Source organism: Notamacropus eugenii, chromosome 3 (genome assembly GCF_028372415.1).
Source record: "Notamacropus eugenii isolate mMacEug1 chromosome 3, mMacEug1.pri_v2, whole genome shotgun sequence".
Taxonomy (NCBI): domain Eukaryota; kingdom Metazoa; phylum Chordata; class Mammalia; order Diprotodontia; family Macropodidae; genus Notamacropus; species Notamacropus eugenii.
In genome coordinates, this window is record NC_092874.1 from 96205657 (window position 1) to 96222552 (window position 16896).

The window sequence follows — 16896 nt, forward strand, 5'->3', positions numbered from 1 at the left end:
TGAATCTGAGCCAAGGTGTATCTGGCAGCATTTGTGGTGGCATGATGGCTTGTGCAGTGCAAAGTACACGTGCTATGTGTTCAAAACCAAAGCTGCAATGAAGTTGCATGATACAACAAGAGCAAGTGCTTCCAGAAACACCTTGGATTCATTACATAATTGATTTTGAATTAATTGTTTATCATTGCACATTCAGAAACCTTTCATTATTGCCAAATTTTTCACAACCCCCAAATTCAGTAACCTCATATGGGGTCTCAACCTACATTTTAAGAAGCCCTGTTCTAAATCACTTTTGATTACAGAAATGGAAATGAAAACAGCTCTGAGGTACCACCTTACACCAGTCAGATTGGATAATATGACAAAAAAGGAAAATGATAAATGTTGGAGAGGATGTTGTACAATTGGGACACTGATGCACTGTTGGTGGAGTTGTGAACTGATCTAACCATTTTGGAGAGCAATTTGAAACTATGGCCAAAGGGCAACCAAACTACACATGCCCTTTGATCCAGTAATACACTACTAGGTCTGCATCCCAAAGAGATCACAGAAAAGGGAAAAGGACCTGTATGGGCAAAAATATTTAAAGAAGTCCAATTGGTGGCAGCAAAATATTGGAAACTGAGGGGATGCCAATCAATTGAAGAATGGTTGAACAAGAATGGTATAAGAATGTAATGGAATACTATCGTGCAATAAGAAATGATGAACAGGCAAATTTCAGAAAATACTGGAAAGACTTGAATGAAGTGATGCAAAGTGAAATGAGCAGAACCAGGAAAACATAGTACACAGTATCAGCAATATTGTGTGATGATCAGCTATGAATGACTCAGATCTTCTCAGCAACACAATGACCCAGGACAAGTACAAAGGACTTATGAAGGAAAATGCTATCAACTCTGAATGCAGATCAAAGCATTATCTTAACTTATTTTATTCTTTCTCATGGCTTTTTTAATGTTTCTTTTTTCACAACTGTTATGAATATGGAAATATGCTTTACATAATAGCATATGTATAAACTGTATCAAACATCATACCATTTTAAGAAGAGGAGAGAGGAAGGAGGGAGGGTGAAAAATTTAGAACTCAAAATCTAATAAAAATGAATGCTAAAAATTTTCTTCACATGAAACTGGGGGGAAAATACCATTAAGAAATAAAATAAAATACCATATTCATCATGTCACTTCCATCTTCTAAAACCTTAAATGGCTTTTCATGCCATTTTATTACATGAGATAAATACTCAATACTTTAGCCTGATATTTCAGGTTCTCCATAATCCAGCCCCAGTCTACTTTTCTAATCTTGTAACACACCCCTTCATAGATTATCCTCTCTATGAAAATCAGGTGAGTCTCTTCATGTTTATAAAATTCACTGCCAGAATTCTCATTGACAAGACTTGGTTCACTCCATTCTCTACATAAGGAATAGGAGATTGTTCTTTCCTTTTCTAGAACCTAGACCTCTTTCAGGACTTGACTTTTTCTTGAAATCTTCTGTAATGACTTCAGTCCATGGGGAACTTTTCATTCTCAAAACTTATATAGGGGGAGCAGAGCCAAGATGGTGGAGAAGAAAGATGCACATACTCTAGTGCTTCCCCCACAGCCCACAAAATACCTGTAAAAAATGACTCTCAACAAATTCTAGAGCAGCAGAAGCCACAGAATAACAGAGTGAAAGAGGTTTCCAGCCAAAGGTAACCTGGAAGGCCAATAAGAAAGGTCTATCCCATGGGACAGTAAGCAGGGTGGAGCCCAGCCCTAACCATGTGGTGCTGGGAGGAACAGGACCTGAACAGACCTCCAGGGCAGAATTCCCAGCAGGTTGGGTCCCATATCCTTCAACCCAAAAGCAACAAAGTAAGCTCCAAAGGTCAATGTGGGAGGGCTTTCCGAGTTGGGTGAGAGGGGAGAGTGGTCCCAGGCAGTGGCAGAGGTAACAGCAGCATCAGTGGGCAGCTACACAGAAACAACCTGGGTCCATTGTCCAGGTAGCTCAGCTTAAAGCTTCAGGAGGAGTTGAGCAGCTGATCTGAATCTCAGCCTTGAGCACGGTACTAGGGACAGGAGGAGCACTAGGACCCTCCTCTTGACAAAGGATTCAGAAGTCAAGTAACTGGCTTTGAAAACATCCCAAGAAGAGGGAAAAAATAAGACCATAGAAGATTACTTTCTTGGTGAACAAGTGTCTCCTTCCATCCTTTCAGATGAGGAAGAACAAGTCATACTGTCAGAGGAAGTCAAGGCCTCTGCCTCCAGTGCCTCCAAAATGAATATGAAATGGGCTTAGGCCACATAAGAGTTTGAAAAGCATGTCAGCAGCCTGCTAAAGGAGAACCAAAAAAAAAAATACTGAAGAAGATAACACCTTTAAATATAGGCTAACTGAACTGGGAAACAAGATCCAAAAAGTCAATGAAGAGAAGGAGGTTTTAAAAAGCAGAATCAGCCAAATGGAAAAGAGGGTTCAAAAGCTCACTGAACAAAATAGATCTTTAAAAGAGAGAATTGAGTTCAGGGAAGCTAACAACTATGAGATAAACCAGTAAGTCATGAAACAAAACCAAAAGTTCGAAAAAATAGAAGATAATTTGAAGCATCTCATTGAAAAAAACAACTGACCTGGAAAATAGATCCAGGAGAGACAATTTAAAAATTATGGGGCTACCTGAAAGCAATGATCGAAAAAAAAGAGCCTAGACGTTATCTTCTATGAAATTATTAAGAAAAGCTGCCCTGATATTCTAGAACCAGAGGGCAAAAAAATATTGAAAGAATCCATCAATTACCTCCTGAAAGAGACCTGAAAAGAGAAACTCCTAGGAATATTGTGGCCAAATTTCAGAGTTCCCAGGTCAAGGAGAAAATACTGCAAGCAGCTAGAAACAATTCAAGTATTATGGAAATACAATCAAGAAAACACAAGATCTGGCAGCTTCTACATTAAGGGATCAAAAGGCTTGGAATAGGATACTCCAGAAGTCAAAGGAAGTGAGATTAAAACCAAGAATCACCTAGCCAGCAAAACTGAGTATAATACTTCAAGGGAATAAATAGTCATTCAATGATATAGAAGACTTTCAAGCATTCATAATGAAAAGACCAGAACTGAATAGAAAATTTGACTTTCAAACATAAGAATCAAGAGAAGCATGAAAAGGTAAACAGGAAAGACAAATCATAAAACACTTGCTAAAGCTGAACTGTTTACAATTCTACATGGAAAGATAATATTTGTAACTCGAGACTTTTCTCAGTATTTGGGCAGGTGGAGGGATTTTACACACACATACACATACACACATACACATACACATACATACACACACACACACACACACACACACACACACACACACACACACACATAGACCTAGAGTACAGGTTAAGTTGAATCAGAAGAGATGATATCCTTTAAAAAAATAAAATAAAAATTAAGAGGTGAGGGAAGAAAATACTGGGAGGAGAATGGGAGAAATGGAATGGGGCCAGCTATAACTCCTAAAAGAGATAAGAAAAATCTTGTTCAATAGAGGAGAAAAGGGAGAAGGTGAGAGTGGAAAAGTGAAGCTTACATTCTTCACATATGGATTAAAGAGACAATAACATGTTCACTAAATTTTATATGAAAATCTATCTTATACTACAGGAAAGTAGGGGAGGAGGGGACAATTGGGGTGAGGGGGATGATAGAAGGGAGAGCAAATGGGAGAAGGGAGTAACTAGAAGCAAATACTTTTGGGAAGGGACAAAGTCAAATGAGAGAATAAAAAAAGGGGGTACAGGGTAGTATAGAGGGCAATATAATTAGTATTATACAACATGATTATTATGGAAGTCTTTTGCAAAACACCACACATATGGCCTGTATTGAATTGCTTGCCTTCTCAGTGGGGATGGGTAGGGAGGGAGGGAGGGAGAGAAGTTGGAAATCAAAGTATTAGAAATGAATGTTGAAAGTTATTATTGCATATAACTAGGAAATAGGAAACACAGGTAATGGGGTATAGAAATTTATCTTGCCCTACAAGAAAAGAGAGAAGATGGGGATAAGGGAAGGGTGGGGTGTAATAGAAGGGAGAGTACATTGAGGGAAGGGGTAATCAGAATGCAAGGTATTATGGGGTGGGGAGGGGGCAGAGATGGGGAGAAAAATTGGAACTCAAAGTTTTGTGGAAATGAATGTCAAAGTCTAAAAATAAATAAATAAATGCAATTTTAAAAAAATAAAATAAAATGATAGAAGAGGAAAGTAACAAACGGTGGAGGGGATGTGGAAAAATTCGGACACTAATTCACTGTTGGAGGAACTTTGAACTGACCCAACCTTTTTAAAGAGCAATCTGGAATTATGCCCAAAGAGTTATAAAATTGTGCATTCCCTTTGACCTAGCAATACTACTATTGGACCTATTCCTCAAGGTGATTAGGGAAAAAGGAAAATAACTTAAATATTCTGAAATATTTGTAGCGGCTCTCTTTGTGGTGGCAAAGAAGTGGAAATTGAGGGGATGCCCATCAGCTGAGGCATGGCTAAACAAGTTGTGGTATAAGATTGTGATGGAATACTACTGTGTTATAAGAAATGATGAGTGGGTTGATTTTAGAAAAACATGAAAAGATTTGCATGAAATAAGGAAGAGTGAAATAAGCCGAACCAAGAGAAAGCTATACACAGCAACAACAATATTGTTCTAAGAACAACTTTGAACAACTAAGTCATTTTTAGTATCATAAATACTTAAATCAAATACAAAGGACTCATGAAGGAAGACGCTATCCACATCCAGAGAAAGAATTGGAAAATAGAAGTATGTACGCTATGGTTTCACATATGTTTACATATTCATATCTAATGGTAACCTCTAGGGTAGATTGTGGAGAGGAGAAAAAAATAAGAAGTGCACAGCAGGAAATAAAAGAAAACTTAGAAGGAAGCACAGCAAAGCAAGGTAGCTTTGAAAATGATATTTAGTATTTATTACATAGTTTTAAAAAAAAATCAACAATGTGAAATGAAAAAAAAAACTTATATGGTGCTCTTTGTTTCTGCCAACCTTTAGGTACTTCTCTTACCTGCCTTGTACTGTTACAGTTTTATCCATGCAGTGAATCCTTTGTTAATTGAATCAGATCTATAACCAGATACAGTTTATATAGAGAGGTAGCTAGGTGACATGATAGAATTCTGGACCTAGAGTCAGTAAGAACTGAATTTGAATCTTTCCTCAAATACTTACAACCTACATGGTCCTTGACAAGTCATCAGTCCTTCTTCAGCCTCAGTTTCCTCAGTCAAATGGAAATAATAAAATTACCTACCACATAGGAGTGTTATAAAGACCAATTGAGAAAACCTATGAAAAGTGCTTTGCAAACCCAAAATCTCTTATGTAAATGTTAGCTATTATGTGGTATGCATGAATAATTGCACATATGAATGAAAAATAAAGACTTGCATAAAGAAGAAGTCATGTCTAAGCATACCTGAGTAACCACAACAAAAACCTGGAAAAGTCAAGTGCTGTAGTATCACATCCAACATTGGTTCAATGGACAAGTATTAATGAGTGCTTTGATTAGTTAGCAAAAGCCAAGAGGAAAAATGGACAGAAGAGAGGGTTAGTGCCAGTGAGCAGCAATGCTCTAAGAATGGAGCCCCAGATGAAAAGTTGTCTACAGTTGGCAGGGGAGATCTAAAACTTTGAACATAATAGTAAACTTTCTTGATAGAACTCTCAATGTTCTGGCAATTAAATTAGTAACCCCTAAGAACAAATACATTGAGGAATGTTTCCCCTGGAACAAAAAGAGCTAACAGATGGTAGACGAAAGTTGGAGTGTGGTATCACACCAGACATTCTAATTAGGTAGAGGGGGTAACTGATGTCATTGTCCTCCTTTCCCATTGTCTGTTGACACTCAACCTAACACTGCTGACATTTCCACTGCCCTTCTTTCCCCTCAGGGGTGGACACTAGTGGAGGGCTGAGGCATGGGGTTATACACAAGAAGGAAAGATACCCCGTGAATGTCAGCAGCTGACCCAGTCTAGTTATACCCATGCCCTCATACAACAAGGGAACACTTTCTCACAAAGGATGTATTAGTCACAGTATCAGCCATCTTTTCATTTCTTCTCCCCATTTCACACTACACCAGTGCAACATTTTGTCAGAATGAATGGATTAGATACAGAATGACAATCCCCATACATCCTGGCTATCGCCAACCCCATCCAGTAGACCCCATTACAGTGATAGAGAAAATCAAGAGACTTTTATCCTGCTTTTCCCTCATAGTTGCTGTTGTGACAATGAGGGCCATAGTTAAATATACAGGAAAGGGGGAAAAGACAATGAATTAAAGTAAGAATGAGAGGATATGAAAGAAAGAGAAAAATGAAGAATGCAAAGAAACTGAGTGAAGGCCAGGTAAATGGAGAATGCTGCTCAGAGCTGCTTTGCCCCCTTAGGAAAGGGCCAAAATCCATTGCCAACAAAGAAAAATATGAGAACCTTATGTGATCTCAATCACCTCCCACTCCAACCCCATGCAGGGGGCTCCTGTGTCTGCTCACCGTGGCTTGTTTCCTCGCTCATGTTGTCAGGACAGCCTTCTGCCATTACAGGATGCAACTTCTCTAGGAAAAGAATGAGAAGTGAAGTCATTGTCAATTGTGCTGACGTGAAAAGAGACTCTGACCCAGGGTCAGGAGATCTAGGTTCTGGTCCACATCTCTGCCTTTAATTGGCTTGGTGGATTTGGCCAAATCACTTGCCTTCCTGGGGTCCTCAACTATACTGTTGGCAGGCTCCCTACAGAGAACAGCAAGCTGTGAAGTGAGTTCAGTCTGCCTTGGACACCCCACTGGCTCCTTTTTCTCCCCTTTGCTGTTTTCCAGGGGCCTGCTGTAAACACACAGCCTTGGAGAGGATTGCCCAGAGCACCCAATAGGAAGTTCACAGTAAAGAAGGGAAACCTGGGCTGGCTTTCTTCTCTCCTTTTTGGGGAGACCTAAGGAAATCTTCCTCTTAGGAAGAGAAGGTAGCTAAAGGACACCTGGAGAAAGCAATGCTTACCCTGAAGAAATTAATGTCTAATCATGAGATAGATATCTGGAACAGATATTTGAGGCAGGAAAAAGGAAAGGGGACATTTTGGGGAAACTGAAATTTGCCTTTCTGCTCTAATACTCAGGACACCACCTTCTCTGTTTAAGGTTGAGGCTGGTTTCCCATTTTGGGGTCATGACTGTGTCTGAGTCCCTGTTTTTTCATAGTGATCAAATCTCAACTCAGTAATGACCCTGACCTGACTATAGGCAGAACATTTGTTTTTTTCTTCCTTCAGAATTGCTGATCGAATACAGGTTTTCTCCCTCACCCGTGAAAAACAGCCCACGCTCACAAATTTAGAAAAGTGTGGATGGACAATCATCCACAGAAGGGAATGCACACTAGGAGTTAACCCTAGGGCTTCGGAGGGAGTGGGGATTCAGCCAACACATGTTTGCTTCAGCCAGACTTAGTAGGAGCCAAAGCTAAGGTTTTAAGCAGACAGAGAAGTAAAGCAGACTGTCTGAGAGAGGCAGGTCCGGGAGCCCACCCACCCAAAGAAGTGCCACCAACCCCTCACCTGGCCAATCCAGGCTCTGTGTCTTCACCAAATTGAACAGCCTGCTCCCTCTTCCTCACAGAGCTGTACTTTGGAATCAGTGTTGGTATAGGGTGTGCCTGGAGACTGGGTGTGGGTAAGCAGCAAGAGGTAGATGGAAAATGAAAGTTGTCTGCCATAAGGACTTCCCATTTCCTGAAACTGGAGAGATAAAGAAAAAGAGACCTTGAAAGTTACCTGACAGTGTCAGATGCCCTTTGAGACAAAAGGGTCCCTGAATTGAGGAACCACCAGAAAGAGATGTTTATTGGGCACAAAACACTCTTCTGGACTAACATGTAACCAATTCTAAATTATTAGATCTCTGGATTAACTAGACCTTTTCTCACTCTCTCTCCTTCTCTGTCTCCCTTGTAACCTTTGGACCATTTTTCTGCTTGCTCACCTGGCCATAATTTTCAAGCTCCTCCTTGCCTTCCCACTAAAACCTTCTGATAAGTGAGCCATCTCCCTTCTCATGTCCTGTAAACTACACTGTGTAGCTGAAAGAAAATTTTTTTCATTTGGGCTTTCACCCTGATTAACAATGCAAAACTCAGGACAAAGAGAATTAAATGGATTATATTGTTAGTATGTCAAGGTAACAGCCATTTGAAGGACTGATCACTGAACATCTGCAAGGGCTCTTATAGGTAGCTTTAAGAAAAATCAGAGAAGTCCGCCTCTGCAGAAGAGATTGGGCCTTTGCATCTCAGTTACTCCCCAAGGGAGGAAGAACCTGACACTTTGTAGGTAGAAGTTTGTGACAAACAGCCAGTGATACAAAAAGTTGCAGACTTAGTGTCTGCTTCCCTACCAGATCCTCCTGAAACCGAGATTGATAAACAAGGCTGGGAGCAATGGGGAACTGAGTCAATGTACCTTTCAATGGTCCCTTTAAGGTCTTCTTCACAAGGAACAGTTTTGTGAAGAAAAGGTGAAAAAAGGTATTTTTATTTAAAAAAAAATTTAAAACAACTCTTGAGGTATGTAAGATATTACCATTGTTGCAACCATACCTTTGGATGACTAAAATGAGTAAGAAAAGAACTTCTGACTACAAAAATGAAACTAGTAAAATGGATGTATAACAAGTATCCTAGGCACATTTTCCTAGCTCTGGGTTGCTACAGCTGCCTAGGCATAATCCTCAGGGTTGTGGTATCTTCTCCCTGGTGACTGGAGCTATGGGTTTTTTTTAACTATTTAACAACAATTCACTTTTTACTAAGGCATATTTATTTTAAAGATATAAGAAGAACAAATACAAACACTTCCCTCATGACTCTCCCCTATTATTCCTTGATCTCTGGAGGGGCAGTGGGTTAATACACCTATTAAACTTTCTAGAAACAAAATTTCCAAAAAATTCAGGTCCAAATGTAGCCACTCAAACAAATTGCTATTGACTATATGATTAATGGGCTGGGGAATGAGTGAAAGATATCGATGCACACTCCAAAGTCTTTCCAAGGCGTTTCCATTATACAACATTACAACTCCTACAGAGGAAATTCTCCTGTCTCTTTCACATGAGATGCTGCACCACTTACACTCTGCTAAGGCTCATAGGAGCTGGGCTAAATTGTTTACATTCCTACATGGGAAGATGATACTTGTAGCTCTTAAAAATTGTATCACTAACAATACACATAAAAAGAATATTCGTAGACAAAGGTTATGAGGATAAGGTGAATTTGAGAGAATGACAGAAAGAATTAAGGGATAAGAAAGAGGAGTACAATGGATGCAGAAGGAAGAGAGAGGTAGAATGGACTAAATTATCCTACATGAAGAGGAAAGAAAGATCTATTGGAATAGAGGGGAAGATGGGAGAGGGGACAATGGGCATTGCTTCAACGTTACTCTTGTCATTACTGGCTCAAAGAGGGAATAATATACACAATCAGCTGGATATCTTACTCGACAGGAAGTAGGAGGGGAGGCGATTAAGTAAAGGTGAGGGATGTGGACTGACAGAAAGAAGGGCTGATAAGGGGAGGTCGTAGACAGAAGCAAAACACTGGAAATGTAGGAAAGGGTAAAAAGAGAGAGAGGACAAACAGGAGGAACCAGAGGGTGGAGGGAAATACACAAGTTATAATCACAACTTGTGAATGGGATGAACACTACCATAAAACAGAAGCAGATAGCAGAGGGGATCAAAAGCCAGAACTGTATAATATGTTGCTTATAAGAAATGCACTTGAAACAGAGACATGCACGGAGTAAAGGTAAGGAACTCGAACAAATCTATCATACATCACTTGAAGTTAAAAAAAATCAAGAGTATAAATACTGATCTTAGACAAAGTGTGAGCAAAAATAGACCTAATTAAATAAGGAAGGAAACTACATCTCATTAAAAGGTACCATAGACAATGAAGCAACAGCAAGGAATAGTTTACTTGTCAGATCTACAGGGAGGGGAAGAATTCATGACCAAACAAGAGACAGAGAGCACTACAAAATGTAGAAAAGATCAAAGATCAATTTGATCATATTAAACTGAAAAGCTTTTGTACAAACAAAACTTATGCTAACAAGATTAGAAGGAAAACAGAAAGCTGGGGAACAATCTTTACAGCAAGTGTCTGATAAAAGCCTCATTTCTCAAATATATAAAGAACTGAGTCAAATTTATGAGCATACAAGCCATTCCCCAACTGATGGATAGACAATGGATATGAGTAGGCAGTTTTCAGATAAAGAAATTAAAACTATCTCTAGGCATATGAAGAAGTATTCTAAATGACTTTTGATTAGAGAAACACAAATTAAAATAACTCTGAAATATCAGCTCACACCAGATTGACTGATATGACAGAAAAGGAAAATGACAAATGTTGTCTTAGAGAGGATGTGGGAAAATTGAGACATTAATGCACTGGTGGTGGAGTTGAGGACTGATCCAACTATTCTGGAGAACAATTTGAAACTATGCCCAAAGGGCTATAAAAATATGCATACTTTTGATCCAGCAATACTGCTTCTAGGTCTATATTCCAAAGACATCATAAAAATGGGAAAAGGATTCACATATACAAAATTCTTATAGCAGCTCCTTCTGTGGTGGCCAAGAATTGGAAATTGAGGGGATGACCATAAATTGGGGAATGGCTGAAGAAGTTGTGGCATAAAATGCAATGAAATACTATTGTTCCATGAGAAATGATGAGCATGTGGACTTCAGAAAAACCTGGAAAGACTTACATGAGCTGATGATGAGTGAAGTGAGAAGAAGCAGGAGAACATTTTACACAGTAACAGTAACATTATGCAGAAAATACTATCCACATCCAGAGAAAGAACTATGAAGTCTGGATACAGATCAAGGCATACTATTCTCTCTCTCTCTCTCTCTCTCTCTCTCTCTCTCTCTCTCTCTCTCTCTCTCTCTCTCTCTCTGTCTCTCTCCTTTCTTATTTGTGGTTTTTCCCTTTGATTCTAATTCTTCTTTATAATAGGACCAGTGTGGAAATATGTTTAGTATGATTGCACATGTATAGCCTATAACAAATTGCATGCTGTCTTGGGGGTGGGCTAGGAAGAAGGAGGAGGATAAAATTTAGAACTCAAAGTCTTACAGAACTACACACTGAAAACTCAAAATAAACAAATTTTTTTTTAAAGAGAAAGAATTTACCAAATGCAAAAAAAGATATAAAATCTCATTTACTAAAACAATTCCTTTAAAATTAGAATTGGGCAAGTGGAAGCTAACATATTCTATGAGGCATTAAAAAAAATAATAAAACAAAGTCAAAAGAATGAAAAAATAAAAGATAATATACCTCATCAGAAAAAAAAAATTGACCGGGAAAAGAGACAGAGGAATGACAACCTAAGAATTATTGTACTACCTGAACACCATCATCAAAGAATCTAGATATCACCTTTCAAGAAATTATCAAGGAAAACTGCTTCATTATCTTAGATCTAGAAGGTGAGAGAGAAGTTGGAAGAATTCACTGATTATCTTCTGAAAGAAATCTCAAAATGAAAACTCCCAAGAATATGATAGCCAAATTCCAGAGCTCTCAGGTCAAAGGAAAAAGGACTACAATAGCCAGAAATAAACAATTTAAATATCATGGAGCCACAGTCAGGATCACAGAATATTTAGTAACTTCCAAGTTAAAGGAGTAGAAAACTTGGAATATGATATTCTTAAAGGTAAGGGAGATAGGATTACAAAAAAAATAATGTTATTCAGCAAAACTACCTCCTGGATCATTGCCTTGTCTTGGTGGAGGAGACTATATAGCTTGATAATACTATGAACTCTGCCATACAGGGTTATCAAAGATAGGTAGGTCATAGTGGAGAGTTCTGACAAAAGGTGATTTACTGAAAAAAGAAATGACAAACCATTGTTATAATACATTTAATATAATCCATGTATATCTTGGAAATGAGACCTTTATGAGAACAACTTGCTGCAAAGTTTTCTTTAAACCAGTTACTACCCTTCTCTTTTAATTGAATTGGTTTTACAAGTGTTATTCAATTTTTCTTATGAAATCAAAGCTCGATGTTTTATCTTATGTGATCCTCTTTGAATACACACCTCAATTTTGTGAGATAATTTCCTGCACTCTTTCACCTAGTGTATTCCTTTTGACCCCTCTTTCCTTTCTTCTTTTAAGGTCATTAAAGAAACTACTCCTTGGACTTTTGTCTTATTAAACTCCCTCTATGACACTTGATGATGACTAGGGGTTCTGGAGTGGGGGTACAAAAATCATCTTCCCATAGTAGAATATAAGCAGTTTATGCTTGTCAAGTCCATTATGATTGCTCAGTTATAATTGCATTTTTTATGTTTCTCTTGACTTCTGTGTTTGTATTTTAAATTTGTATTGTCCTCTAGGAGACAACCCTGGGGCTCTTGGAAGCAGTGGGAACTCAGCCAACACACACGTACCTCACCCCTCCTCAACAAGAGCCAAAGCTGAACGAGCAGAGAAACAAAGCAGACTGTCTGAGAAAGGCAGGTCTGCCCCCTGGATGGAGCTTTACCAAAATGCACAGCCTTCTCCCTCCTCCTCACTGAGCTGTTTTGGGGTCAGTATTGGTGTGGGATGTGCCTGGAATCTGGGTGTGTGTGAACAGCAGAAGGCAGAGGGAAAATAGAAACTATCTGACCTAAGGATTTCCCATTTCCTGAAACTGGGGCGATTAAGACAAGGAGAGTCTAAGATTACCTCACTGGATGTGCTCATGCCATGTGCTCAAGAGCCCTTTGGAGCCAAGAGGATTCCTGAGCTGAGGAAAAAGGAGAAAGACTTTGACTAGGCATAAAACACTCCTCTGGACTAACATGTAGTTAACTCTTAATTATTACATCTGTCCATTAATAGTACATTTCCTCTTTGTGTGTCTCTGTGTGTGTGTGTATGTGTGTGTGTGTGTGTGTGTGTGTGTGTGTGTGTGTGTGTGTGTGTGTGTGTGTGTGTGTCTTGGTACCTGCCTCCCTTTAGATCATTTTCCTACTTGCTCCCCTGGCCATTCTTTTTCAGTTCTTCCTTTCCCTCCCACTAAAACCTGACAAGTGAGGTTTCCCCTTCTTTTGCCCTATAAACTACATTGTTGCTTTAAGGCTCCTTTCACATGGAGCAGTTTTGTGATGAAAAGGTGAAAAAAGTAATTTTTGTGTAAAAGAAAAGATTTACTTTTTAAAGTATTTAAGATATTGCCACCATTAACAGATGAATTTTTTGATGCCTAAAGGGGATAGAAAAAGAACTGTGCTTAAATTTTTCTAAAAAAACTTGTGGAACAAGTGTCAGAAGAAACAACTTTAATACAGGAGTTGAATAGTTTCAGAGAGAAAATATAATGTACCATAAATATAAAATACTCAAAGCCCATCCCAACTAGCAATCCTCAACTTGTTGGCTGAAATTCTTGAAAAATCTTTTATGTTTCTCTTAACATCTGTGTTTGTATTTTAAATTTGTATTGTATTCAAACACCATAGGAGAGCATTTCCATATATAGAGCAGAACACACAAAAAAACTGCAAATGAAATTATGAATGTCCATTTTATACTTTGGTTTTTAGAAGAATATGATAAGTTCCACATATTACTTTCAAACTGCCTCATTTATCTATACTTCCTTTTTTCTCTCCCTTTAACCGTCTCTCTCATTAAAAAATAAAATTAGGACTAGGATAGTCAAACAATATAAATCTCCAATGTCACCAAATCCAACTATATATCTTTTTATTTATTTTTACCATTCACTTTAAAATTTTGAGTTCCAAATTGCCTCTCTCCAGCCCTTCCCCCACCTATTGAGAAAGCAAGCAATATGATATTCATTATATGAAAATGGATACATCTTTCTGTACCTTGTATTGAACACTTCCCTGTTAAGAGGTGGGTAACGTATCTTATCATGGGTCCCCTAAAGACTTGTTTCATGATTGTTTTTAACAGAACTCTTAAGTCTTTCAGATTACTTTTCTTTTCAGTGTTGTTTTTCTTATATAAATTATTGCTTTTCCTCATTTCATTCTGTATGCATCAGTTTTGTGGGTTCCCTGAAATCATTTTTCATTTCTTATGGTAAAATAATATTTATTTACATGTATAATATCATAAAGTGTTCAGCCATCCCTCAATTGATGTATTCCTCTTCAGATTCCAGTTCATTTATAATCCCCTTACCCCTTTTAATTATTTCTTCAGAGTCTGTAAGTCTGCTTTGTTTGTAACTATTCCCTCCCCAATATTAGCCTTTCTCTTAAGATGCCACCTTGTTTCTCTGTTGAGTTTACTATTTCTCTCTTCTACATTACTGTATTCCTTTTACTTTACCTTCTCTTCTCCCTTTTAAAACCCTTTGAACAGAACCAGTCCACCCCAGGTTCTCTTGGTTTTCTTATTTAACGCCCTCAATACCCTTTGAGGACTTTAAGGTTCTGAGAGGACATTTTTACTCTATTAGATGGTTAGACCTCTAACACCATATAGTTGTTTAACATGTTTAGATAAATTTAACTTTATAGATTTCTCTTAAATCCTGTTTTTTCACTTCAGTGTTCCTATTCAACTCAGATCTTTTCTTTAGAAATGTTTGAAAGAAAATATTTTTTCTACCCTGAATGTTTATAATCTAGGTAAATTCTTCTTGATTACAAGACTTTTCCCTTTCAGAATATTGCATTCCAAGATTTTCTCTAGTTTATGTTAGCACCTCATTTATCTGTACTTGCTTTTTTTCTCTCCCTTTAACCATCTCCTCCATTAAAAATTAAAGAAAGCTATGACGAGGATAATCAAACAACATTAATCTCCAACATTACCAAATCCAACTATATACATATGAATGTGTGCATATATCTTTTTTTTTTTTTTTCAGGTATGTGATCTTGATTTTAGTTCCTTGTAATTGAACTGCTTTGGGGGAAAGTAGAATGCTTGCAGTATATTATCTTTCACATGGGAGCCCATAACTTTAAATATGACATTCCTAGGATCTTTCCTGTTAGGGTTTCTTTGAGGAGATAATCAAGAGTCTTTGCCTCTGTTTCTTTTACATCTAGGCAGTTTCATTTATGATTTCTTGAAATATAATGTCTGGACTCTAGTTTTCGTTGTGCCTTTCAGGTAGAGCAATGATTCTTAAATTTTCTCTTCTTGATTTTTTTCCCAGATCAGATGTTTTGGGGATGAAACTTTACATTTTGTACTTTTTTTTTCAATCTTCTGACTTTGTTTTTAATATTCTTTCCTATTTCATGAAGTTATTAGCTTTTATTTGACCATTTCTCTCCCTGGAGGAGTTTGGCATTTTTTTCATTATGAGTACTTTGAAACTCTCTTGGATTATTTTATTGATTAGAGTAGCTAAGGCTTTCACAGTTGATCATTGTTACAATATTGCAGCTACTGTATACAATATTCTCTTGGTTCTGCTCTCTTCACTTTACATCAGTACATCTAAGTCTTCCCAGTTTTTTCTGAGACCATCTTGCTTGTCGTTTTGTATAGCACAATTTGTATTGCATGACAATCAAATACCACAACTTGTTCAGTTATTCCCCAGTTGATGGGCATCCCCTCAATTTCCAAATCTTAGCCACTTAAAAAAGCATTGGTATATACATTTTGTATGTATAGTTCTTTTTCTCTTTTTTGATCTCTTTAGAAAACAGACCTAGTAGTGGTATTGACAGATCAAAGAGTTTGCATAGTTTTGCAGCTTTGGGGGCACAGTTCCAAATTGCTCCCCAGAATGGTTGGACCAGTTCATAACTCTACCAGCAATGCATTAGTGTCTCAATTTCTCCACATCCCCTCTAGCATTTCTCATTTTCCTCTTCTGACATGTTAGCTAATCTCATAGGTTGAGTAGGTACCACACACTTGTTTTAATTTGCATTTCTCTAATCAATAGTGATTTAGAGCATTTTCATATAATACTATTGTTAGCTTTGATTTCTTCTGAAAATTGCCTGTTCATATCCTTTGACCATTTGTCGTTTAGAAAATGGTTCTCATTTTTATAAATTTGAAAAATAAAAAAATAAAAATAAATAAATAAATAAATAAATAAATAAATAAATAAATTTGGTTTAGTTCCCTATATATTAGAGGAATAGGGCTTTTTTTCAGAGAAACTTGTTATAAATTTTCCCTGTAATTTTGCCTTTCCTTCTAATTTTGGCTGCAATGGTTTTGTTTCTGCAATTTCATGTAATCAATTTCATGTAATCAAAATATCCATTTCACTTCCTGTAGTCCTCTCAGTGTCTTTTTTGGCCATAAACTGTTCCCTTGTCCATAGATCTAATACAAAAAAATTTTTTCATGCTCCACTTATTTGCTTATGATATCAGGAAAGTGAAAGAATAAAAGCTAGGGTTCCAATCAGGAGGCTCTTGTAAAATTTCAGGTCAGAAGTGAATAGAACCTGAATATGTGTGGAGGTGGGGATCCTGTATGAGTGGGAATGAGAGAAGAGACACAGAGACATTGTAGAGATACAGTTGTCAAGACGATTTCAAGTAACCGAACGGATTTTCTAAAAGCACAGGTTCAACCATGTAACCCCTATTCTTACTTAATAAACTTCAGTGGCACTTTATTACCTCTAGGATCAAATACAAAATCCTCTCTTTGGCACACAAAGACCTTTCTAACCTATCTTCTCTCCAACCTTTCCAGTCTTCCTACACTTTCCTCATTACCATGTCCTCTTCAATCCA

At 37.6% G+C, this 16896-nt stretch overlaps 1 protein-coding gene across 4 annotated transcripts in view; it reads right to left on the reverse strand.

Annotated features, from left to right (window-relative positions):
- The window catches only part of LOC140533024 (GTPase IMAP family member 4-like), a 71946-nt gene extending 64111 nt beyond the window's left edge, over positions 1-7835 (reverse strand). The window contains exons 1-2 of one of the 4 annotated variants that reach the window (XR_011976769.1): positions 7659-7835; positions 6601-6663 (exon numbers count right to left, since the gene is read on the reverse strand). Coding sequence is in view for 2 of the 4 variants with exons in the window: in XM_072652289.1 (XP_072508390.1) it covers positions 6601-6646 (46 nt within the window). In the remaining 2 variants the exon portion in view is untranslated. The remainder of the gene's footprint in view (positions 1-6600; positions 6664-7658) is intronic. The other 3 variants (XR_011976766.1, XM_072652289.1, XM_072652287.1) reach the window with 3 other exon arrangements.
- Between the last annotated feature and the right edge of the window lie 9061 nt (positions 7836-16896).